Source organism: Sarcophilus harrisii, chromosome 4, assembly GCF_902635505.1.
Source record: "Sarcophilus harrisii chromosome 4, mSarHar1.11, whole genome shotgun sequence".
In the NCBI taxonomy this organism is placed as follows: Eukaryota; Metazoa; Chordata; class Mammalia; order Dasyuromorphia; family Dasyuridae; genus Sarcophilus; species Sarcophilus harrisii.
This window is the reverse complement of record NC_045429.1, coordinates 216068055-216093005: the sequence shown is the minus strand read 5'-3', so window position 1 is coordinate 216093005 and position 24951 is coordinate 216068055. Positions and strand designations below refer to the sequence as shown.

The window sequence follows — 24951 nt, the reverse complement described above, 5'->3', positions numbered from 1 at the left end:
TAGCTAGTTGGACTGTGACTGTAATATATTTATCCAGTACCAGGTTGCACAAACCAGTAAGCTTTTAAAAATAAGTGCTAAACCATGTCCTGGAAAATCTCAGTGTACTCTTGCCAGGGTTAACTCAGAACTTAAATTTACACTTGCTGTTTTAACACTTTCTTTGTTACACAGAACCATGACTAAAGCTCTCTTAGCTAAGGGTATTAAATTGCAAGTTACCAAATTACTTATATTATACAAAAAGATGTTTATAGCTCACATAATCACATGCAGGGGCACTGAACCTTGTTATTATTTATATATTCAGTTACCATTAACATCAAAATGGGTTGCAGAGTGTCAAATAATAAAGTAACTCACATAACTTATGCTTTAATGTTCTGATCTTAAAGAATAAAAATGTTATGCTAAACAGTTGTGAAAAAAGATTTAACAGTTCTTTCAAATGATTAATGAAATATAAGAACATATCCAAACATTTCTCATCTGATTACCCAAATTAAAAAGTAATTTATTGTAACTTTATTCAAGAGCAAAAACGGGTCAATAATATAGTTGTCATCTCTAGAGAGAAATTCTTTTTAGTAAGAGTACTGAGTTAAAGCTAAAGAATATTCAGCAAGTTAACATATTACCTGTAATTGGTGATCCAGTGTAAGATAGGCCATTGGGATGGAATTATCTGATCCATTGGTATCTAGAATTCAAGCATTCACATTAAAAATAAAAATTGTGACAGAGATAATTACACAAAGAAACTGAGAAGCATGCTTCATTTTCCAACGAAATAATGTAATAATAACATGAATTATCAAAAAAAAAATTATAAATAAAAAATTAAGAGCTACAATAGAATGGTCATTCTAGAATGTGGTCTTTATAGAATAACTAATAAGTTGTTTATATAAATGTTAAGTAAAATGAGATGTAGATTTATCATATGTTTTTTCTTAAAATCATGCTCTGATACTCTAGCATTAAGTTAAATGGCCTGGATGGAACCATTTCACCTAAATGAAACAGAACTTGACTCAATTCAAAAGATTCTCCCTTTTGGTAGAGACTTGACAACTGGATACTTTCAACTCTGGTACAAACAAGTGTTACCTAGTCAAATCTTTTTTTTTTTTTTTTTTTTAATATTAGGTTTACTTAAATCTGTGTCTTACACAGTGAACTAATCTGTAGATTTGGCTGCTTTAATATTTTAATCAATTTTGCTAAAACAGACAGTACTGGAGAAAGTATGGTGGAGTGACATTATAACAGGATTTTCCATTCTTCTTCCTTACCTGTTATCAGAGAAAAAAATGATGAGCTGCTAACATTTTACTGGTAAGTACTTTCCAAGGAATGCTAAAAATGAAGCCAAGGCCAGAAGGATAGCTGAGACATAATATTCAATCTACACAGATAAGTTGATGGCTCAGTCATCTCTTAATTTGCCGCTTCCTGCTATATTCTATCTTGTCTCCCTAGTATCTTTAGCTTTGACGAATCAGTTTATAGGTTTTAACTATCAAATTCAGACTAAATTGGGGGAAGAAGGGAAAGAGAAGACTAGGAGAAGGGAAACTGAAGGAAAAGAAAGGCAATCTGTATTAGCTTAAATTTTTTAGAACCCTTAAAAAAAAAAGACAGTTAATTTATTTTATGTACATCCAGTCTGTAGAAATGGGCTAACAAAGTATTACTGATTTGCAAAGGTCTCCAAGGAGGTTGTTTTAATAAAAAGATCTGAATAATTAGGCTATGTTTATAAAATGCTTGAGTACTTGAACCAAACAGTTGCTTTGAATATCTACTTAACATATTTAGCCCAGGCATGGGGAACTTGAGACCTAGAGCTTAGTTTCAACTGGCTGATTTGCCTTCCTGTTGGGCAAGAAGTATTTCAATTACGCCTACAGTTGTACAAGCAAAACATTTTTAGTTTTCAGTAATACAACAGTCAGAATCAAATAGTAGTGTACCTGGGTAAAGAGTTGGCCTCGATGCCAGGAAGCTCTGAGTTCAAGGCCTACCTGTTAGTCTGGCTGTGTGACCCTGGGCAAGTCACAGTATCTAATTCTCTGGAATAGTGGTATCAAACTCAAACCAAAAATGGATCCCTGCTGGTTACATATTGATTTAAGAAACCATAAATTAACATTGTTATGACATTCCCTGATTATATTTTAATCTGATTTTAATAACACTGGAAGCTTTATGGGCCTCATAAGCCAGTAAGTTTGTTACCTCTTCTCTGAGCAACTAAGCCTCTGAGCTCCCCATCAGCATTGATAGAGGGAGGTTTCCTCACTTGGGATCTTCATTACTACTGAAATCACAGTTTCAGTGCCTACTCTAAATAGTCACAATAATAGTTAAGTTATTCCATGAACGTGTTGGTCTGTACTGCTTACTACAGCAAGTCTAAATCCTCTGTCTGCCACCTTTCAAGCCTGTTCACATATCCAATTTAATTTGCTGTGGCTCTCTAACTGGTACTCTCTATTCTAGCCAGGCTCTCTTCCACAATCTTTTTCCTTATCTTTAATTTTATTATCTGCCTACCTCCAAATCACCTTTTCAATTTTCTTATTGACCTCAGTAGTTATCTGATAGTCTTTCTCTCCAACCCATTCATTGTCACGCTCAGGGACTTCAGTATTCATCCTTATGACCCTTCTAATCACATCACTTTTTAATCTTTTCAATATCAACAACCTTTTCCTACCCTATTTTGGTAACAACTGGTTTGGTTAAATATGAGAACTCAACTCATTTAGGTGAATTACTTTCAAACCTTTCCTATTACCTATTATCACAATAAAATCTACTACCATGCTTTCTGGGATCCTTTTGTGACCTCTCAGTTCACTATTTCTACTCGGCTTTAATCCACCTGGCCTTGATAACAATCAGTCACTTTAATGTTTTAGTGGTTGTAACCACAAAAATCACCTGTCATGTTGATCTGAAAAACTTACTTTCTCGCTTACCATCCTTATATAATTTTCCCCCCCCTCCTTTTGCTTAGGAGCTTATGAACTTTACTGGAGAATTTAAAGCCTAGAAATCAGGCTGATTTAAAAATTTATTGGAACATAAACTTCAGTGGGAATCTTTTGTTGTGTCTCCAGATTCCTTCTATCTTTATCTGACTCTAGATACTGACCATTCAAAACCTTTTCTCTTTCTTTTGCCTTTCCTTGCCTCCTGCACCCCTAATCCTCCCCCAACTCCACTGACTCTCCGCCTTCCATATTTACAGCAGAAATCAAAACTGTTCAATGAGAATGCTGGAGCAAGCTTAAATAAACTTCCTCGCAATCCTCCATTCCCAAAACTGCAGGCTCTTCACATCCATTCTTTCCTGTGTTAACAGGATGAGCATCCTTCTTCCTCACTAATACTAATCCCTCAACCTACAACTTGGATCCCATTATTTCCTTATTTTCAAGGATGAAGACCTTCCCTGAATCTTGTTCTCTCATTTCACTCAGACTCAAACCTTTGGGAGTAACTTATTTTGCTACTAATGCATTTGTTAAATCATATTGTTTACTACAGCTATCTAAACCTAACATCTCCTTCAGTACAGGACTCTGCATATAGGAGGTAGTTAAATGAAACCTATCAATTTTGTCTTTATGCTTTTGCTTAATTTCTTCCTCTTAAATTTATGTCACAGGACTCTGTATACAGGAGGTTCTTAAATGAAAATTTTCATTTTCATGCTTTTACTTGATTTCTACCTCTTCAGCTTTCAGTATCTTCTTTCTCTGACAATCCCTGTAACACTCAATGTCTATGTCATAACATTAATACCTGACTGTACGTTGATAAACATGATTTGCCTTGGTCCCTCCAAAAACATTTTAACTTAGAGACTATGTTTTGTCCTTCTGCATTAACTGAATTGCCTAAGGGAGTAATAAACATGTTTTTTTCTTTATATCTCTTCATCTCTGTCTCAGAACTGTCTTTTATTCTTCTTTATATCTTTTGTCTTTCTCAGTTTTTTTCTTCTACTCCCTCCAACTTAATTAGGGCTTAATACAGGTTTCTTTATTTGCTGCAGCTATCAAAAAGAACAGCATATTCTCCCTTCCTAAATGAAAAAGAAAATGTTTCTCTCTTGCAAAAATAACCTAATTAATTTTCTTTTTTACTTCTGTGACCTGAGATTTTCCCTGAAGGTCAATGTCCCTCAATTAAAAAAAATCTCCTCATCCTTATGACTTGCCATCCTGTTTATTACTATTGGCTTGCTGTGTAAGCCCTGTTTTTATAAACACAAACTTTAACATTGTGACAATTACAAATTCCAACTTAGCATTCTGAATTCACAAGATTTTACAATATTTACTTAATGTTTGACAATATCTTGACCAAAAATAAGACTCAATACTACATTTATAAAATATCAATAAGATAAAGGCAATCTAGTTGATATTAGTGAAATTTAATTTCTTTTGGCCCAAGTCTGATTTTTGATTATCATCAATTATCTCTAATAGTATAGGCAAGAGAACAAAGGCAAAAAAAACTCCCAAAACCACCAAATAATAAATAAATTTTCTCCAGCAGAATCCTAATACTTTATTATAAGTTTATAATGTACCACACGATTGTCAAGCTGAGTGTTGGTTCAGGCTGGAAAGGAAGTCAAGGTTAAGTTGGATGTCAAAATTGGGGACAAAGATCAGTATTGTAGGACAAAGAATTTGTAAGCTCTGGATAAGATCTGAAAATTGTATTCCCTACAATATAACAATGTAACAAAATAACTATAATTATTGTTACCTGCCACTGGAGGAGCTTCTGAAATTCAACTGTAATAAATGTTAAATTATATCATAGAACTTTGTGTGTGCTGAGAGATATTTTCTGGCATATAAAACAGGCATTTATCAAAAAATTCTATTAAAATTTATCAGGTATTATGTCCTGAATTCTACTCAGAGTCTTAATTTGCCTGCTCCTAGGTCTCAGTTCTTGTAAGATATACTGATAGAAAGGAGAAAGTTTTTTATCTGAGTCCTGAAGTAGAGTTAGAATTTGTAACCATTATGAAATCCATGCTTTCCAGTTTCTCTATGATTGCTGGAAGTTGAGGAAGCATCACTTTGCCACAGGTAGGTGATAAATTTGGCATATATAGTTAGCAGTAAATGTAGTGGACCTTCTTGGGCTATATTCCGCTAGGAGTGAAGAAGCTGCCACTAAATTTAAACTAACTAAAACAAGTGAGCACGCCCATTGCTAAATATAGTGCTATCCTACATGACACACATGGTAAGAGAAGTGGCCCAGTTCACTTTTAATTAAATTATAAACATGTCTAAAGCAGGCCAAGTATCTTTTACCATATATGGATAGTGGTTTACTTCTCTAAAGATGAATGGGAATGTGCTTGTGATTTACCAACTCCCATTTATCACATACAAAATATGATCTCACATAAATTTTTAAATGGTCTAAATTCTCTAAGAACACTAAACCTCACAGATTTAGGGCTGGAAGTAACGCTAGAGGTCACATGGTTTAATCCTTTTATTTTAAAGGTGAGGAAAATGAAACTCAAAAAGGGAAAGAAGTCTCCAGAGGTCATCCAGATATAAGAAAATGGCAGATGGAATTCCACTCCAAGTATTCTGACTCCCGAAACCAGTACCACCTCTAGTGCTATGCCACTAAGCTGTTTATTTCCGTATTAGAAATGACAGTTACAAATGTGCACCAAACTTCTCAAAACTGTACATTATTCTAGTTAGGGATATTAACATTCTTATTATTGTTCTTCACTTAAGACAATGCCGATAATGATATTCCAGAACACTCTAAAATACATCTTTTTTGCCTTAAGTAATAATTAGCTTAATTATGACTCTCATAAGATTTTAGTTTTTTTTTTTTTTTTGGTAATTGGTTTTTTATTTTGTTTCCAGTAAAAAAGATCATTCAGATAATATGTATATGTGGTTTTTCCTTTCGCATCACACTTCTTGATGGCAGTAAAGAATCAGGACCACTTAATTAGCTAATCATTTTGGAGTCCAACATGACATAATTAATTTTTATAGTCTATATTTGTGAATATGTTCATGGTGGGACAGGATTTCTTGAAGCCTATAAAGTATATTCTATTAGATATATATAAAGTTGTACTAAATTAGCTATCTACTTTAGGCTGGATTCAGGATTCATGACCATGAAAGGAAATACCTTTTTTTGGTAGGATTGTAATTATCATATTCTGAGCTAAAAGGTACCTGAAAAAAGCCAACACCCTCTCTTTACAAATAAGGAAAACAGGCTCAAGGATGTTAAGAGATTTTTTTTCCATAGTTACACAGTATCAAGTATCAGAGGCAGAATATGAATGTAGGTCTTCTTGACTGCAACTTCAGCACTCTATCTATGGCACTATTTAAAGTTATGGCACTGCATAAAGTATATGCAGGTAAGAGTCTGGATGATCTTTCTTCTTTTTTGTTTCTATACTATATTAGTTTAGCATATAAATTAGCTACTTAAGTGGTCCTGATTCTTTACTGCCATCAAGAAGTGTGATGAGAAAGGAAAAACTACATATACATATTATCTGAATGATCTTTTTTACTGGAAACAAAATAAAAAAGCCAATTACCAAAAACAAACAAACAAACCAAAAAAAAAAAACCCCAAACCCAACAACAACAACAACAATAAACAACCACCCAACCACTACTCAATACTTCTTCCTTATATTATATGCCTCTTATCAGGAAAAACAGCTAGACCTCAAAATAAGCCTGCATTCACAAATTCAATTTTTCCATTGAATATTAAGCATATAATCCCACTGGCTACTTTAACACATTAAAAATTACCTTGCCTTTGAAAAGACTGTAACAATTGAGATTCATCTTTCTCCCTAAACTTTCCCTGACTCCTAACTTTCCTATTATTGTAGAGGGCAACATCTTCCTCTTTCAGGCTCACAACTTAGAATCATTCTTAACTTCTCACTATCTCTCAACCTCCCCACCATCCAATCTGTTGCTAAGGCCTGTTGGTTTCATCTTTGCAAAATCTTTCAAAGATACTCCTTTGTCACTTCTGACACTGCCAACTAGATACAGGCCCTCATCATCACAAGCTTGGACTACTGCAATAGCCTGCTAGTGAATCTGTCGATTTTGTCTCTCCTCTCTTTAATTCAGCTTCTGGGCAGCTACCAGAGTGACTTTTTCCTAAGTACAGGTCCAATCATGTAATATCCCCTACTCAATAAATTCCCTTGGCACCCTATTGCTCCAGATCAAATACAAAAGGCTCTGTTTGGTATTCAAAGCCCTTTATAATCTAGATTCCTCCTATCTTTCCAGTCTTCTTACACTTTACTCCCTCCCTATCATGTATTCTTTGATCCAATGTTACTGGCTTTCTTGCCATCTGATAATAAAGGCACTACAACTCTTGCCTCTGAACATTTTTTTTTCTGGCTGATCCCCAGTTCTGGAATGCTCTCCCTAATCATCTGTGCCTACTGGTTTCCTTTAAATCCAGCTTCTACAGAAAGCCTTTCCCAATTCCTCTTAAACTTAATGAACTCCCCCTCTTATTTTCTATTTGTTGTGTTGTAAATATGTTTGCTTGTTTGACTGTAAATTCTCTGAATATAGGGACTGTCATTTGACTCTTTTTTTGTATGCCCACTTCTTAGCAAAGTACTTGGCACAGAGTAGACACTAATTAAGTGACTAATATAAACGTAAAAGAGGGCCCTTACATAGACAGACTATTAAAAATAAGTCACCTGTGGAATCATCAGGGGTCCAGGGATGGCTTCTTGTAGGCTTTTCAGAAGTTGGTCCTGAGGTAGTGATCATTCTGACACTAGGACTGGATGACCTACTACTCACCTATATGTGAAGAAATGAAAGATGAGGGGGGAAAAACAACAAACCATCATGACTCTGAAAAAAGGATACCACAACAATTCTATTCAAATTACTATTCAAAAAAATATGATTGAATATTGAATTTTACAAAAGTGCTAAGAAAAATAAAATTTTTTTCTTTTGCTTAATATGTGCAAGTAAAATAGTTCAAAACAGATAGAACAAAAAAGACTGCAGGTAGGTAAAATGAAAACAATATAACAATTTATGAAGTTTTTGGTCCAACACAAATATCAATAGACTGACATATCTAAAACAGAAAAGGTATATTTTATCTCAACAATAAATTTGCGAAGCATTAGCATGCTACCTATGGTTTACCTCAAGTTCACAGCAGTCCAGATTTAGGGCTGGAAGAGACCTTAAAGATCAACTAGTCAAACCCCCTTATTTTACAAATGAGAAGACTGAGGCCTGACAGATTAACTAACATTACCAAAATCACAAAAGTAGTGAATGAAAGAGCAAGTTTCAGAATCTAAAAGCTCCTACTTCAATCTAACGCTCTTTCCATTGTACTCTGTTACCTTAAATTAATAAAACATAATAGCTTTAGTTATTTCTGGTAGCATCTCCTAATTTGTTTCCCCTCTCTGCAAAAAATGTTCCTAACAAATCCAAGTCTAGGTATTATGAAATACATTCCAAGTCTTGCTTAGTTTTAATTACAAATCTTAGTGACTAATAGGGAATGTTATATTCATTTTTCAACACTTCTTTGCTTCTCTCTCCTTTCTTTTTCTTTCTGTCTAAGGTTATTAACTATTTTCATTGTTCTAGTGAAGTCTGTCAACTGCTCAAAAAGTATTACGAATGAATCTAATTTACACTACAGAATTTATAAAAAAGAGAAAAAAAATAGGAATATTTGTGACCCATGATAAATAAAAATATATGAGATAGTAAGCTCAATTGAAACAAAGTGAAAAAACCTAAAAGGAGGTTCAGAAAATATTACAATGAAAATAAGTGAGTGGATGAAGATGCTACGAGTACTCTTAAAATATGATCAAACCTTGTTGTGTTCTGCTTTCCAGAGTCCCCAAGTTGGGGTGACAAATTGTACTATGCTTTCTAGACCCCCCCGCCTTCCAGGGTGACAAAATGTACTGTGCTTTCTACAGCCCCCATGCCAGGATGACAAAATGTACTGTGCTTTCTAGAGCCCCCTCCCCCCCATGCAGTGGTGGTTAAAAGATACTGTCTTAGTGAAGGAGTGATGAGGCAAAACTCCCTGAGGATGGTTAAAACATGGAGTCCATTTATTCCAAGTTCTTTCACCCTTATATACCCTAATACTCTTATATAATCAAAGCAATACTGCACATGTGCTAAGTATATACTGCACACGTGGGACCACAAGCAACTTGCTATTGTGTGTAGTTTGCCACCTGGTATCACTGCTTCAATTACAGCATAGGTTGTCACCGCCCTCTGACTTCTTAGGAAAGCCAAGAACCTTTAGGGGAGATGGGGAGCCGAACCAGACATTGTCAGCAGGTTCCCTCTAGACTGAACGGTCTTATACTTCACCCAGAGTTCCCCCACTATCTGTGGCCCTCTACAAAACCTAGTAAAGCTAATAACCCTACAATTCAACACTTAACCATTGTATTTCTGATGTTTAAGTTCCTTTTGAAAATATATTGTCCTACTTAGGAATTTTTTTCAACTTCTCATCTGCCTCAGGTCATCTCTCTTTCACATTATCCACACAGTTGTTCTTCAGACTTCCTTGCATCTATGAAACTAGGGATTGAAGCTGATATTTTTGTCACCAGTTTCCAATTTTGTCTTTACTAATTTAAGACCACAGGAAAGGTTATGAAAAGTTAAACCCCAATCCATAAATCACCAAAGTATTCTTTGTATTTGAAAAGATACATTATTCAGTGAACAACCTCATGCTGATTCAATGTGTTACATATAAAAGTTAACAGTAAACTTCGAATAAAACAAAACTCAGAATAACTTCCCATTTTAAAAGTGAAAGGCAAGTTTTATAAATGATAAATTTGACATTTATTTAATCTTTAATTTGAAAATCTAATTGGTTTGTGCTTAAATTTGAGTCATTTTTAAATGAAGCAAACAATTAAAAAGAAAAACATCCCACAGTAGTTTTCATAATATTATAAACTTAAAAGCTTTAAAAATAGTACAAAAGAGCTACAAAGCATCTAAAATATTTAAAAACGAGTACTTGACTAATATAGTAGATAACTTAATTTACCATTGGGAATGAATGCAACAAGTATTTAATGGAGCACAGAAATACTACACAGCAGTTTAAGGTGGGAAAAAATACTAAACCAAATTTAAATTGTAGAAGTAATTAGCATAGCCAGCTAATTTTTTTTTTCCAGTTACTTTGCCCAGGATCAAATCTCTACGTGTATAAAAAGAATTAGGAGTTATTTTAAGGATATAAATGATGACTTTTGATTTTTATGTCTCACTTTTAAAATTGGAGATATATTTCTCAAGTTACTAAATTTTTCCCAGTGCTACTATTTAGGTTGATCCAAATAGCTTGGCCATTTGTTAACTATGCAACCTTGGAAAATTCATTTAACATCTCTAAATCTCAATTTCCTCATCTGTAAAATAGAATGGTTTTAAAAATATATAAATATATAAAATGTAAAAATAATAATAGCTATTATTTATATAGTACCTACTATTTCCCATGTTATGCTAAGTGTTTTATAAACTTTATCTCATTTGATCCTTACAATCCACAGAGGTAGATGCTATTGCTACCCCCATTATATAGTAGAGGAAATCTACATAAATGATAATTTTCTCAAATTCACACAGCTTGTAAATTTATATTTACAACCGCATATAATGTGGTTAGGGAAGTGAGGAGGACAATAGGTTTTTTTTTTCTTTTCTTAAGGCAATTGGGGTTAAGTGACTTGCCCAGGGTCACACAACTAGGAAGTGTTAAGTGTCTGAGGCCAGATTTGAATTCAGGTGGTCCTGACTTCAGGGTTGGTGCTCTATCCACTGCGCCACCTAGCAGCCTCGAGAACAATAGTTTTATTACAAGTTAACCAAACAGTAAAATTTAGGGATTGGAATGACATGGCCATATTTTCTCCATCTTGTGGGAAAAACAACACAGATTATTTGTATAAATTTACACATTACAACTAAAACATTCTATATCTTCAAGGAAGAGTTTTCTTCACCAATGCAGGTCTACCCCTCTTTGCAATTTAGTGCTGGGGAAGTTGTCTGTGGACCCTGGGCCCTAAGGAACTTACCAGGGCCAAAGAACCTGTATGTGTCAGAAATGAGATTATTAACCTAAAGGTTTAATCTCAAAAGTAATCCTGATTTTATCGTACAACTTCTGGAAAATATGAAACTATTCTTAATGTAATCTTCTTATTTTTCAGTAGAACAGGAGCAATGTAGAAAAGATACAGTGATTTTTTTTTTTTAAAACCAAATTATTTGGACCGATTACAGTTGTATTTAGTTTAAGAATGTTGGAAACCTTAACACTGCTATCATCTCTTTCTGCATATAGTTTTAACTATAAAAACAATAAACTACAGCATAGATATATTCAAGGGCAGATAGGTATGCAGCAGATTGAGAGTTAGGCCCGGAGTCAGGAAGACTCATCTTCCTGAATTAAAATCTGGCTTCAGACACTTCCCCGCTGTGTGACTGTAAGAAAGTCACTTAACCCTGTTTGCCTCAATTTCCTTATCTGTAAAATGAACTGAAGAGGGAATAACAAACCACTCCAGTATCTTTGCCAAGAAAACTCTACACAAAGTTATGAAGAGTTTGGACTGAAAATGACCAGAGAATTATTCGTTTATAACAAATAACAATATTGATCCATGCCCCCTATTTATACACGGCATCTTATGCCTCTTAGCATAACAAGAAAATCCTAAAATGTAGATATTGTCCTTAGTGCCAGACATCAATAAAATCTAATGTTCTTTAAATGTTATCTGGGACATTGATCTAAATGAATCAAATGAGCAATAAATATTTATTAATCATCTACTATATGTTAGATCCTCTGCTAGTTGCTGAAGATACAAAGATAATAAAGAGAAAATGAAGTACATATATAAGTATATAAAGACTGAATACAGACCATATTCTGTGCTTGGACAAATTTAGCATGTAAAGTTTATTTCACAGAACAGTGTATTAAAGAGAGTGGTAAAATTGGAGTTGACTGTAGGAGATAAGGGGGTAAGGGAAGATCTTTCTAGAATAGCTGCTCATCAAGAAAAGGGGGTAAAAAAACAAACCCTTGATAGTTACAGGTCCAAGGAGCAAGACACAAAGGATGAACTTGATGGTGCGATAGGGTATGTTATTTGTAATATATCTTCCATGATTCCAACTTAATTCTCTTCTATCTTTTTTTTTCCTTCACTGTAAAAGATAGGTGGTTCACTTGACATTCCATAGAAAGCTAGAACCATTAGTTTTCCAAGCTTACCTAAAGAGTAAGAAGGACTATACAAGAAGTGATAAGACCTAGAATTTTTCTCCTAATGTAGGATGAGTTGCTTGACTAGTTCTCTGCCAATAAGAATAAAACCACTGAACAAATAACTTTCATTTTCATTGAAAAATGGATTCCTAGAAAATCATATCACCATTCTAGAAAGGATGTGAAGATTGTAACTTTGTATTTCCCAAAGTAATATTTATTACTTAAAAAAATAAACAGCAGTTGTTTATAACCTTTGTCTAGAATAAACTGGCTTTCTGTAAATTTATAGCTGCTGGAAGATCACATCTATGCCTCAAATACAATGTTATATTTTCTTATTAAGAGGCTAATAATGTTTATTTCCTTTGTGAATGCAATTTCAAAGCTCAAAAAGATTATTCTTAGGTTTACCGAAACTAATTCCCAGTGTAGTCACTGATGGAGATGATTACAAAAGATGAGCTAACTTATTTGGTCCATGATGCAACTAAAATACATCACTGTGGAAAGAAGTCTAAATTGTTAATGGGACCAGCCCAGAAAAAAGTAGATACTTGTCAGAAAACATAGTTCTGATGGATATTAAAAGAGAAATAGGGATATTTTACTTATCTTATACCTGTTTTCCGATTACATTATTTTCATCTCTTTAACCAGATTATATATCATACATGTACTTCTTTGGGGGGGGAGGGGAAGATAGATTCATAATTTCTCTTTATCCCTAAAAACATTACCATTATTTATAATGCCAAGCTTGTAAGTGTTCAATAAATAACTACTGAATTAATTCAAAATAACACAAACATATTATAAACACTAAACTCTTTATATATTTGTTGAGGATATTTTTATGTAAAAGTTTTTAATATCTCTTATTCCACACTTAGGACTTACTGAGATAACTAGTTTTCAGGAAGGGAAATATAGGTTGCATAAAAATAGTTTACTTAAAGTCACACCTCATGTTACTGGCTAAACTAGAAATAGAATCTGATTGGTTTCTTTCTCTACACCAGAGCTCCTTAAACTTTTTCCACTTGTGGTCCTTCTTTCTGTCTCAGAAATTTTTATGCAACCCCTGATAGGTGTATAAAACAGGTAAACAAATTAAACATTTACTGAAAATAAATCACAGAGAAATTTATTTTAAAATAATCCTTTGGCATACATATAATTTTACCATTTATTAACGATGTAAACAAATCTGGATACTAATGAAATGGATGTGCTTATTTATTTTTACATAAAGAATTAATTCTTGGTGGAATATACATATTTTATTGTTGCCAAATTTTTTGTGACTTCTACATTCAGTTATGTGATCCCATATTGGGTTGTGACCTATAGTTTAAGAAGCTTCGCTCTAAATAATATTTCCATATTCCATTTCTGGTATCATAGAAAGACAGTATTAGTTATTTCAACACCTACTAAAAGTCTTGCATATAACTGTTAAATAAATATTTGCTGAATTAATAGTATTATTATGTCAAACTAATTGTTATATCAGATTCCCACATATTTTCCTCCTTTGATAATCATATAGAACCATCTTTTTCTCTCTGTTCTGTGAAAAGTGAACTAGGAACTTCCAAATCCGTTATTGCTAAGTACTAAGAGGTATTAGTAGTTCTACCGAGCTATATTGTGAAGACAATACTTTTCTTAAGGAATAAAACTGTGATTCTGTGGATGTGGTGATGCTGTTTAGCTTTTTTGACATTCCAAACCACATATAATTTGGTAGACGTAAGTTCCAGAGAGTTATCTGAAGCTTAACAAAGCTTAAATGACTTGTGCATCTTTTCACAGCTAGCAAGTATCAGAGGTGGGTTTTGAAGCTGGGTTTTTCTGACTTCTTGTCCAGCAAATATATCCATTATGCCAGAATGCCTATATATTATGTACATAAGGATCAAGAATATTTTTCTTGAATCTTGTTTGACATAAAATTATGCATAGAACAGGATGTCTAGTGTTTGCATTTCAAAATGAACAGCCGATAGCTAAAGAGTATGTAAGAGTAAGTCTGCTTACAAAAAAGTAGGCCAGGTAAACTAGAAACTATGGGATTTCTACAACCTACTTTATATAGCTGATCTTGACAGAATAAAAAATAAATTTTTTGAGTAGTTTGACAGACAGATTAGATTTTCTACTCTATATGTTCTGGTTTGGATATATTATACTTTCATACTTGAAGACATTATAAATCAAAAATTGAAAAAACAATCATAAAGTTCACTAAGAAAGAACACACTAATGGGAAGAGTAATAAGGCTGACAGAAAAGCACTAATTCAAGGCAATACCATTACTCTTTAGTGTAAAGAAAGAAATTATAGACCTTGTGCAATGAATGAAAGGAAGCACCACATTCTTAGTATAAGAAGTAACTGTTGGCTAGGAGGAGGATCATAATTGGGATATCAATGACAGTAGTAAAGAAAGTTTCAAAGCATGAGATCATCAAGTCTCTAGGAAGTGGAGCATATGCCAGATGTCCAACTATTTGCTACTAATTGTGAGTAATTAACAAATATGGTATCTGAGATGGGAAAATAGGAGAAAGTTGAAAACTCAGATTCATCATAAAATAAAATATTAACAATGAACAAGATGACTAATTAGGTGGAAAAAATTTTTAAAATTTATCAAAAATATGAAAAAAATCCACATTATAAATATTTTGGGCAATCTTGTTATAATCACAGTCATTATCAAAAATAAGTAATATTTTTTTTCAGTGAGAAGAGCAAAATCCTGGAATCTTTTAATATTTTAGATTCAGTCTTTCTAGTTTTAAATTGGAGGCTGAGTATTTTTGCTACTCAAGTATTCTAAGGGGTTATTGTAAAGCTTTGAGATTTTCATTAATGAATGTAAGGAACCTTCAACATTTAAAGTACATTACAAAAATCAAAAATGGTAATGAATTACCATCTTAGAATAAAAGGCACTAAAATATTTTATAATAAGTAAATGTCTATATTATAAATGGTATCTAATATCTAAGAATACATAAATTAGAATTATAAAATGGAAGTACTAATATTTCTGATGTATTTTACACAAATACCACCAGCCTAATTAAAACAACAAAAAATTTAAAAAGCTATTATATTTATATAAAGTTATATAAATAACTTATATTTATATAGAATATGGTATAAAATTATATGTGGATTAAATTAACACAAATAAGGGGAAAAGTCAATAATTTAGAGCCATTCATATATACACTAAATTAGCACCTAATATATAATGAAGCTGCTTCAAATAACTGGAGCCTTTATTTTAGTTGAGATTTCAATACTGACATATGATAAACAATACAACTTCCTGGGTCAGCTAGGAAAGCATAGTGATAAAGTATTAACATAAAAGATGAATTAATGCAAGTTCATTATTAATATTAATGTATATAAATCATAACCTGGATAAAGACATTTATAGAATGCTTACTTTTTAAAGTAATATTTTTAGGATTATATCTATATATTTATGTGGACATAATAAATAAATATAAATAAAAAATATAAAATTTTGACAAATGAAGCCATATTAAATATGGTAGAATCCTCCAGGCATGCCAATGATTTCCTGGGAATGTCACAGCCTGTTTGAGCTATAAGATAGGAATAGTATCATTGGTTCAACTTACAGAGTAAAAGTGAATTTATTAAATTACTATAATATGTTTTTATCAAGATTGTGAGTGAAACTCCTCTAGTAGCTGATATAAAATATTAAAAACATACTTCAAATACATAGCTTTATTTATTTTATTTTCAAATAAATTAAGCTGTATTTTCTCTTCTGTGTTTACTTGAACTTGTTTTCATAAGATATTCTTCAAGTCAAATTCTGCTGCAACTATTGTTTTTTTTCTATGCATTCTAATTCTATTGATCACAGTTTCATGTCAAAGAACTTATCTGAATTTGCAACACAAATTGTGCAAAATTTGTTAGAAAATAACTTGCAATCTTCTCTCATGTATTATTCTTCAAAGAGAGAGAACTTAAGAATTGTCTTACCTGACTAGGTTCTGTTCCAGTAACACTCAAGTCTTGAATGGATCTACGTCTTGGCTGTCCGTTGCCTGCTAGAAAGAAAAAAAAAAAAAAAAACACTCATCTATTTTGAAATTTAAAAAAAGAATACAGCAGGAAGATGGACTTTAGATAAATCTAAAGAGAAAAACAAAGTGTGGAAAAAAAAGTATGACAGTTTGGGTGCAGAGGAAGAAAAAGGGGGAGAGAAAGAAAGAAGAGGAAAGGAGAAGAGACAGCTGCAATATTTTAACTCAAAAAATGCTGGCCTGCAACAGAAAATATACCCTAATACAATAACCACTCCTACCACATGAATAGCTGCTACTCTCTCTTCCACCATCTTCTGTCATGTGTTTAAATAGGATTAATGCTTGGGGGCTGGGGCTGATGACGGCATCTATTTCAAGGGCCTTACGTTATGCAAGAGAGCTAAGCATGCTGTAAGACACTACTAGCTTTAACCTGTAGGCTTTTTTGTTGTTGTTTTTTTTCCTAAGCCCCACTATCTTTAGGTTCATTTTGCTTGCTTACATTAAGAAGTATCAAAAACCATATTTAATTCAGCATTAGTGTTTATCAGAATTCAGAATGTAGCATCCAGTAAGTATATAATAAATCTGTTAAACTGAATCTAACATTTTAACTGTCTAATTAGGAATACAAACTTCTCATTTTCCTATGTGGTCAAACGACTATCTTTCCTTTCCCTATCAAATAAAAATCTTCTTGTTTTTGTTAACAGGCTTTATTTTTAAAATTATACAAACAAAAAAATCCTATCAGTCGATGAAAGTAAAGTAAATTGTTGAAAACTGAATGAATTAAGTAATAATTTTACTGGGTACTTTTGTTTTAGGAATAGGATTGTTTATATAGTACCTCCTAAGATGAGAGATCAGCTGTCCAAAAGGAAACACCAAAATGCTCTGAGTAACAGCTGACACAATGCTCTACATTCTTTTGACTTTGAAAGCTGCATTACGTAACTTTCCCTACTAGCGGGTAGCACTCAGAAACATTCATTCTAGCACTTGTAACCCTATGAGCACATACCATTCATACTCAGTATTTCGTAACCTACACATCACATTGATCTCCCAACTTTGCCTCTCATTGGTGGCATAATTCGATATGCTTACTGCTCTCAGCACCACAAAGTACAAATTTAAGTGAATCTTTAAAAATAACAATATTTTGTGCATAAATATATTTAATTAAAGTAACAACTCAGATTCTAGTGTCATGAAGCTGAATTCTTACCTATATTCTTAAGAGAATTATCTTTATATTTATCTGCATTTTCATTCATTCATTCTCAAAGCATTCATTCTTTTTAATGTAAAAAAACTAGTCCTAAAAAAAAGTATTTCATAATAAAATTTAGTACACAATGGAATTAATGATAATCCTGTAAATTCAATGTTTCTGGACGACATGAATGCTATCATCCATGACTAAAAAACAATTTTGGACACATTTAATTCAATAACCCAATTCTAAAATTAGCTTGGATAAAACAGGTCCATAAAATTGTCTGGGATTCTCATTTCACATAGCAAAATTTAAGGAACCTGGTATATGTTTCTTGAACCATCATTGCAATAAAAACAAAACCAAAATAAAATATTTAGATTGGGTTGGGAAGAAATAGGGAGTCAAAACTTTTAAGGGACTAGGGAAAAGCAGAACTGAGAGTCAAAGAATAAATGCCTTTAAATGAGGAATTTTCAAGCTAGTAGGAAGAGCCAAAGCAAGCAGTACTGGGTGATGCATTTCAATTAGCATAACCATGGCAGAAACCATCTGGCAAATAGTTCACACAAAGCAAAAAAGGATTGCAATCAACAAATACTTGTTGCTCCAATATTAAGCTTTAAGCCACAATTTGGAAATGTGAATGTAAAATAATCCATCTCCTGTTATCTCAAATGAAAATTACTAGGTCTGCTTCTAGAAAATTTTGATTGATTCTAATTTTTTTTACCCTATAGAGTACTAATTTGGCGACTCACTAATTTTACATTTTTGTACAGGCACATACATTACACATGGTACTGTAAAATAATAAGCAGAAACCTAGTGAAACGAGATATATGGGTTCCTGATCAACTAAGTGATAATAGGAATACTATGGCTAGTTTCAAAGTCACAATTGAACAGAGCTTTCTAGTTAATCACAAGGAACCAAGAACATAGGCCAAGCATATGGTTTGAAATGAAAGGGAAAATATTTTCATGAACTTTCTGTCTTATATCACTGAATGCAATTCTTTGGGCAGTAACATCATTATCAGCTGACTTATCTTTGGGCCTACTGAAAATGAACAAACATATACATGGACCACTGAATCCTTGGTCTAGGAATTGGAACCAGCAATTTCTGAAAAATTGCTGATTCAGATTCTTTACACTCTTGGCTCAGTTAAGCCTCATTTTCCTACCTTTCAAAGAGAGCATTTTTAACTCTTTCCAAAAAATTTTCTCTCCATTCTTCCTCTTCACCCTTCATACTCCATACCTTTCTTCCAAATGACTTCCCCTTCCCCGGAACCCCTCCCTAACCTGCTTTGATATATGGGATATTCTCCATTATTGATAATGCATTCTCAGCTTTGACTTCAAATTTCTGCTTTGTGATGAGACTCTCAGGTTAATTTTCTTCACATACTACTTGTACTTCATATTGCTTTATTACACAATTTACTTTTCAAAATTAGTTCAATTGTGTGTGCATCTTCAGATTGCCATGTGATGCTTAGGCAGTTTTATCTATAAGTGTTGCAGAGAAAAGTAACTTTTTATTAGTGGAATATATCACTTTGAACCTTTGCTTTCTAATGAACTCTAGGAAAGATTGATGATATTATAACTGTAAAGCACTTAGCACAGTGCTTGGCACACAGTAGGGGCTAGACTCAGTAAATTCTTGTTTCCTTCCTCAAAACTCCTCTGTGGTATGTTCTCTTTCCAGGGTTCCAGTTAAGAACAATACCATCAGGCTGTCGTTTACCTTGTGCTCAAACTGTACTAAAACTCCTAGAAAGCAGAAAGTATGAAAATAAAATAAAGCTTACTTTTTATTTTATAGGAACCATTCTACGTGACTTTCTAGTTCCTTTCTAGCATTAGGGATATTTTATACAGAATTTTCTATTAAGTAGTTTATAAACTCACCCAAGTTTCTTAAAAGTATCACCATTCCCCCCCTCCTCACCTTATATATATCAACAGTATTTTCAGAATTTTTATATTTTTCTATTATATTCCTTAAATGACAGGGCATTTGACTTCATCTCCAATTAATACCGAAAAAAGAGAGATTAGTGATTATAGGATTCTTCTTTTTCCAAAGAAACTTGAATATCATTTAATAAATCAGAAACAGTCTTTTTGTTGCATCAGGTTTTTCAATTTAAAGAGGATGAAAGCATGTACCTTTAGTTGCTATGGAATTTAATTTTTAAAATGTAAAAACATACATTGCCCTCTTACTAAGTTCTAAAAGTATTTTTCCATGCATAAAGATTATAATTATTTTAAAGAACCTCTTCAAACTCCTAGAAAGCTATGCTTTAAAAAAATAACAGGAAGTGGTTAGGTAAAACACCTTACAAAAAGGTTCTTGTATCAATCTGACTAAAATTTGTAATTTATTTTATTATTTCTCTGAAAACAAGATATTGAGCATGTTACCCATTAGAACATTAAACACTTTAGTATTTTTACTCAATTATTTTAAACTCAGAAATTACAAAAGAGGTGGCAAAGTGTTGCTATAGCACTTTTTTAATTTTTAAAATGAAGCACTTAAAAGCCTTTTATCTATACACTTGATGGAGAATAACCAAGTGCTTATAAAAAATGTTTGGGAGTAAAAGAGAAAAATTTTCTTAGATAAAGTTAATAACTCCAAGTTATAAATATCAGGATCTTATAGTAGCATTAACAGAATTATTTAAATATAAAATTCCCTGTAAAAGTGACTACATTTTACAATGACAGAAATCAATCTGAATATAAACTCTGGGCAATTAATATTATTACTAAAGTAGAATGGATAGTTGAAAACTCCTGCATCTTAAACCAATCTTTTAGAGATAACTGGCGCTGTTTAAAAAAACAACAACAAAAAAACCCCCAAAAACCAAAATATTTTTTTCTACAATTTCAAAATGCTTATAAATTTCTGGTTAGTTTTTGTTAAGAGAGAACCAGTACTACATGATTCAAGACAGGGCTAAAAACCTGGCTAAGCCTATGCCTGTCTAGAACATAAGAAACCATGAAAGACATTCTGAGTTTCTCAATGGTTAAGCTGTATTACTGTTCATTACTGTCTACCTGGACAAAGTCTCTGCCTTTAATATATACGTTTTTAGCTGGTTAATTTCCTGTTGATTGTTTGTGGACTGATACCCCAATCTTCCAAAATCCTTAAATTCTGAACTTTATAAAACCATAAAGCATTCAATTCCTTGCTTTTGCATCACTCCCATTCTCTCCCCAACATTATATAATACAGGTATCATATAATGAATCACTTCTTACTGTGACTGATATGTTGTTTCAAAACAATTTCTTCTTCATTATTAACATTTTCAATCAAAGCAAGAAAAAATATTTTTACAAGCCGTTTCCCAATTGATAAATGGTCAAAGAATATGAACAGAAATTTTTCAGATAAAGGAATTAAAGCCATTTCTAGTCATGAAAAAATGCTCGAAATCACTATTGACTTGAGAAATATAAATTAAGACAACTTTAGGCTACTACTTCACAGCTCTCAAATTGGCCAAGATGACAAGAAAAGATAATGATAAATGTTGGAAGGGATATGTAAAAAATGGGATACTAATACATTTTTGGTGGAGTTGTGAACTGATCCAATCACTCTGGAGAGCAACTTGGAACTATACCCAAAGGGTTAAAAAACTGTGTCATACCCCTTGATCCAGCAGTATCTCTACTAGGTATCCTGAAAAGATCATAAAAAAGGGAAAAGGACCCACATGTAACAGCCCTCTTTTGTAATAGCAAGGAACTGGAAATTGAGTGGAAGGTCATCATTTGGGGAATGATTGAATAAATTATGGAATATTATTATCCTATAAGAAATGATGAGCAGGCTGATTTCAGAAAGATTGGAGAGACTTATATGAATTGAAACTAAGCAAAGTTGAGTAGAACTAAGAGAATGTTGTACCCAGAAACAAGATTATATGATGATCAATTGTGATGAACTTGGCTCTTTCAAAAAAGGAGGCGATTCAAAGCAATTCCAACAGATTTGTGAAGGAAAGAGACATCTGCATCTAGAAAGAAAACTACGGAGACTAAATGTGGATCAAAGCAAAATATTTTCACCTTCTTTTGATGGTGTGGTGTTTGCTTGTTTTATTTCCTTTCTTGTATTTTTTTTCCCCCTTTGATCTGATTTTTCTTGCATAGAATGACAAATATGGAAATATATTTAAAAGAATGGCACATACTTAGCTCATAGTGGACAGCTTGCTGCCTAAGGGAAAAAAATTAGGGACACAAAGGTTTTGCAAAGGTGAATGGTGAAAATTATTTTTGGAAAAATAAAAAAAATTTTTTTTAAAAGATAAAAGAAAAAAAAAGGCACTGTTATCCAGAAAAGAGTATTTGACATGGGCAACCAAAGAGTTGTAAAAAAAAGAAATGGAAAATGGCATACAAATCAGAAGATAATTGAATAAACAAAGATTTCCAAAATACTTTGACTTAGAAATGGAGATTACACTCTTAAGTCCTTAAGTTTTGAAGCTGGAAAACACTTAAACCTCAAATATAATCATTCACAAAAAATTGAACAAATATAAAACAAGATTAATTAGTCAAAATAACTGAGAATTTTTTAATATGACTCCTTTTCCTTAAGGGAATCAGACTTTGTTGATCCTTAACTTGGGGTATATAGAGTGTTCAGAACTAGCATCTTTGGTGTGAGGGCTTGCCAATCCCTCTTCAGGAATATTTATGGTATCTACCTGATTTACTGAATTAAAGGCTAATGAAATATAAATAAACACTACAACTCTAGGTTGCTTTTGTTTTCTCAATGGAATAGGGTATTTAAATGAATAGTTATAATTTTGTCTTTATTCTGTTGCTATTTTAGCTATTATTTTGGGAAAAAGTACTTTGTAAGAGAAAGTGAAAATTTTAAAAGGATGGACTAATTTGGAGGCAATAAAGAATTTCCCCTTATAATACAGACAGGGCAGAATCATATTTTGTAAATATTTTTGTATAAAGACAAACACAATTAAATTAGACTGGAAACAAAAAATTGGGACAAAACTTTTGCAGCTAGTTGTGCTCATGAGGGTCTCATTTTGAACACATAATTTCCTAAATAGTAAATAGTTAAATGATATTAACTTACAGTTTTCTAAGAAAGAAATCCAAATTATCAATAGCCATATTAAAGAAAAAAATGTAAGAGGTCACTAGTAAAGCAAACCTTAGTTTATACCTCCCATCCATTAAATTGATAAAATTTACCAAAAAAGGGGAAAATAAATATTAGAGAGAAACCAAGAATGTTGATATATGCTTGTGAAATTTTAAATTGGTATAGCAATTTTAGAAAGCAAGTTGGAACTAAGTTTATAGATTTACTAAATTGTGCATAAATGTTGATCCAGTGATACCATTAGTAGCCCTATAACCTAAAAACCTCAAAGAAAAAGGAAAACAACATAGTGTTTATGCAAGAAAGTATGACCAAACAAAGAATATGACCAATGGTTATGCAATACTATTGGGCCAAAAGAAAAGAGGAAGGGAATAGCTTCAGGGGGATGTGGAAAGATCTGTATATACTGATGCAGGATGAAGTGAGTAGAACCATGAAAATAATTTATGGGATAGTAACATTGTAAAAATGAACAACTTTGAAAGTATGAGAACTCTTAATTCAAAGAATAATTCTAGAGGACTGAAGATGAAGCATGTTATCTACTTTTTGACAAAGAAGTAATGCGCTCAGGATGTAGAATGAGAATTTCTTAAATATGCATGAATTAGTTTATTAAAAAAGCAACAAGACTTTGATAAAAACAAATCACTGTGCTCTCCTCAACTATCTATAAAATTAATTAAGATAAATAATTTAATATGATCCAAGAGCTTTTTCTTTTCTTTTTCTTGTGGAACAAATACAAAAGCTCTGGTTTATTTTTGAAACTATTCATAGTCTGGATTCTTCCGACCTGCCTACTCTTTTCACTTTCTAGTCTTCTTACATCTTACTTTCCTCCACTGTACTTTGCAGTCAAGTGACACTAGCTTCCCTACTATTTTTCACAAAAAGATACCCCATTTCTCAAAATCCATGCATTTTCACTGACTGTTACCCGTACTTCGAATGCTTTTCCTCTTTTTTCCCTCCTATTAATAGATATATCATGGACAAGCATATCCTATAAATGTTAGCACCGAAATTTTTTAATAGGAAATTTTCAATTTCAACAAATTTTCAATATGATATCTTTATAACCACACCAGAGTTTATTTGACTATTTGGTAGTCAAATGAGTGAGGTAACTAAAGGGAAACTTTCTCCAAAAGAACTGTGAACAAAACTCTCAATGACGTTTACTTTGTTCTACCTAAATTTCCTTAAAACCAGATCTTAATTATATGCATCATCAAACAAAGTCAGATATGCTCACAGTCAAGTAGGATAAAATAGTCATGCCAAGAGGGACTCAGAAATTAATTTTTAGTATTGAAAAGCTAATTATATAGTAATGATAGATGATAGATATAATTTAATATCATGGTCTCTGAACTAAATGGTTCTCCCCAGAGAATTGAGGGGAAAAACAATCATTAATTGTCTTCCAAATGAAGAAGCAGTAACACTGCTACTCCTGTTATTCAAATTTCTCAGCAATATTATGCTAATTGGTGGATCCAGTGAAGATGTACAATTCAGAACACCCATAGAAGGGGCTGCTGAGTATGTTATTAGTATGCAGCATTGACACATATTCCTTCATTAATTTTCCAATCTGATACTTCACTGTGGTATAGAAAGGACTGGGTTTTTGAAGGCTGTCAGTGAAATAAAAGCTTTTGAAGGCTCAACCAAGGCAGAAAGTATCCTGGCCTATGAGTCTAGTAACAGATTGCCCGTCTTATTAGCCAAAAACAACATAAATAAATTCAGAAAGGTCACCTTAAGAGTTCTGTCTCTATCAATTTATGAAAATGACCATTAAGGAATAAAGGTGCTATAATGCCTTCCAATGGGTGGAATATACACATTGACTAAATACAGATGCTAAAAGCATATTCTTTAGTCTAATTAGGCTAGGGCAAGGCTATGCATAATACTTTTTTTTTTTATATGAATCAGCTATTTTATTGTACAGATCTGAGACTGATTCTCTCACATTGATTTAACCCTTATAATAATGTTACTTTTGCTGAGAGACTAGATT

General features: G+C 32.6%; 1 protein-coding gene across 3 annotated transcripts in view; it reads right to left on the bottom strand.

Moving 5' to 3' along the window:
* MAP3K7 (mitogen-activated protein kinase kinase kinase 7) overlaps positions 1 to 24951 on the bottom strand; it is a 77281-nt gene that overhangs the window by 6104 nt on the left and 46226 nt on the right. For 2 of the 3 annotated variants that reach the window (XM_012549217.3, XM_012549218.3), the window contains 3 exons: positions 16460 to 16527; positions 7793 to 7898; positions 639 to 700 (listed from right to left, as the gene is read on the bottom strand). In XM_012549217.3, coding sequence (XP_012404671.1) covers positions 639 to 700; positions 7793 to 7898; positions 16460 to 16527 — 236 coding nt within the window. The remainder of the gene's footprint in view (positions 1 to 638; positions 701 to 7792; positions 7899 to 16459; positions 16528 to 24951) is intronic. The other variant, XM_023503113.2, reaches the window with a different exon arrangement.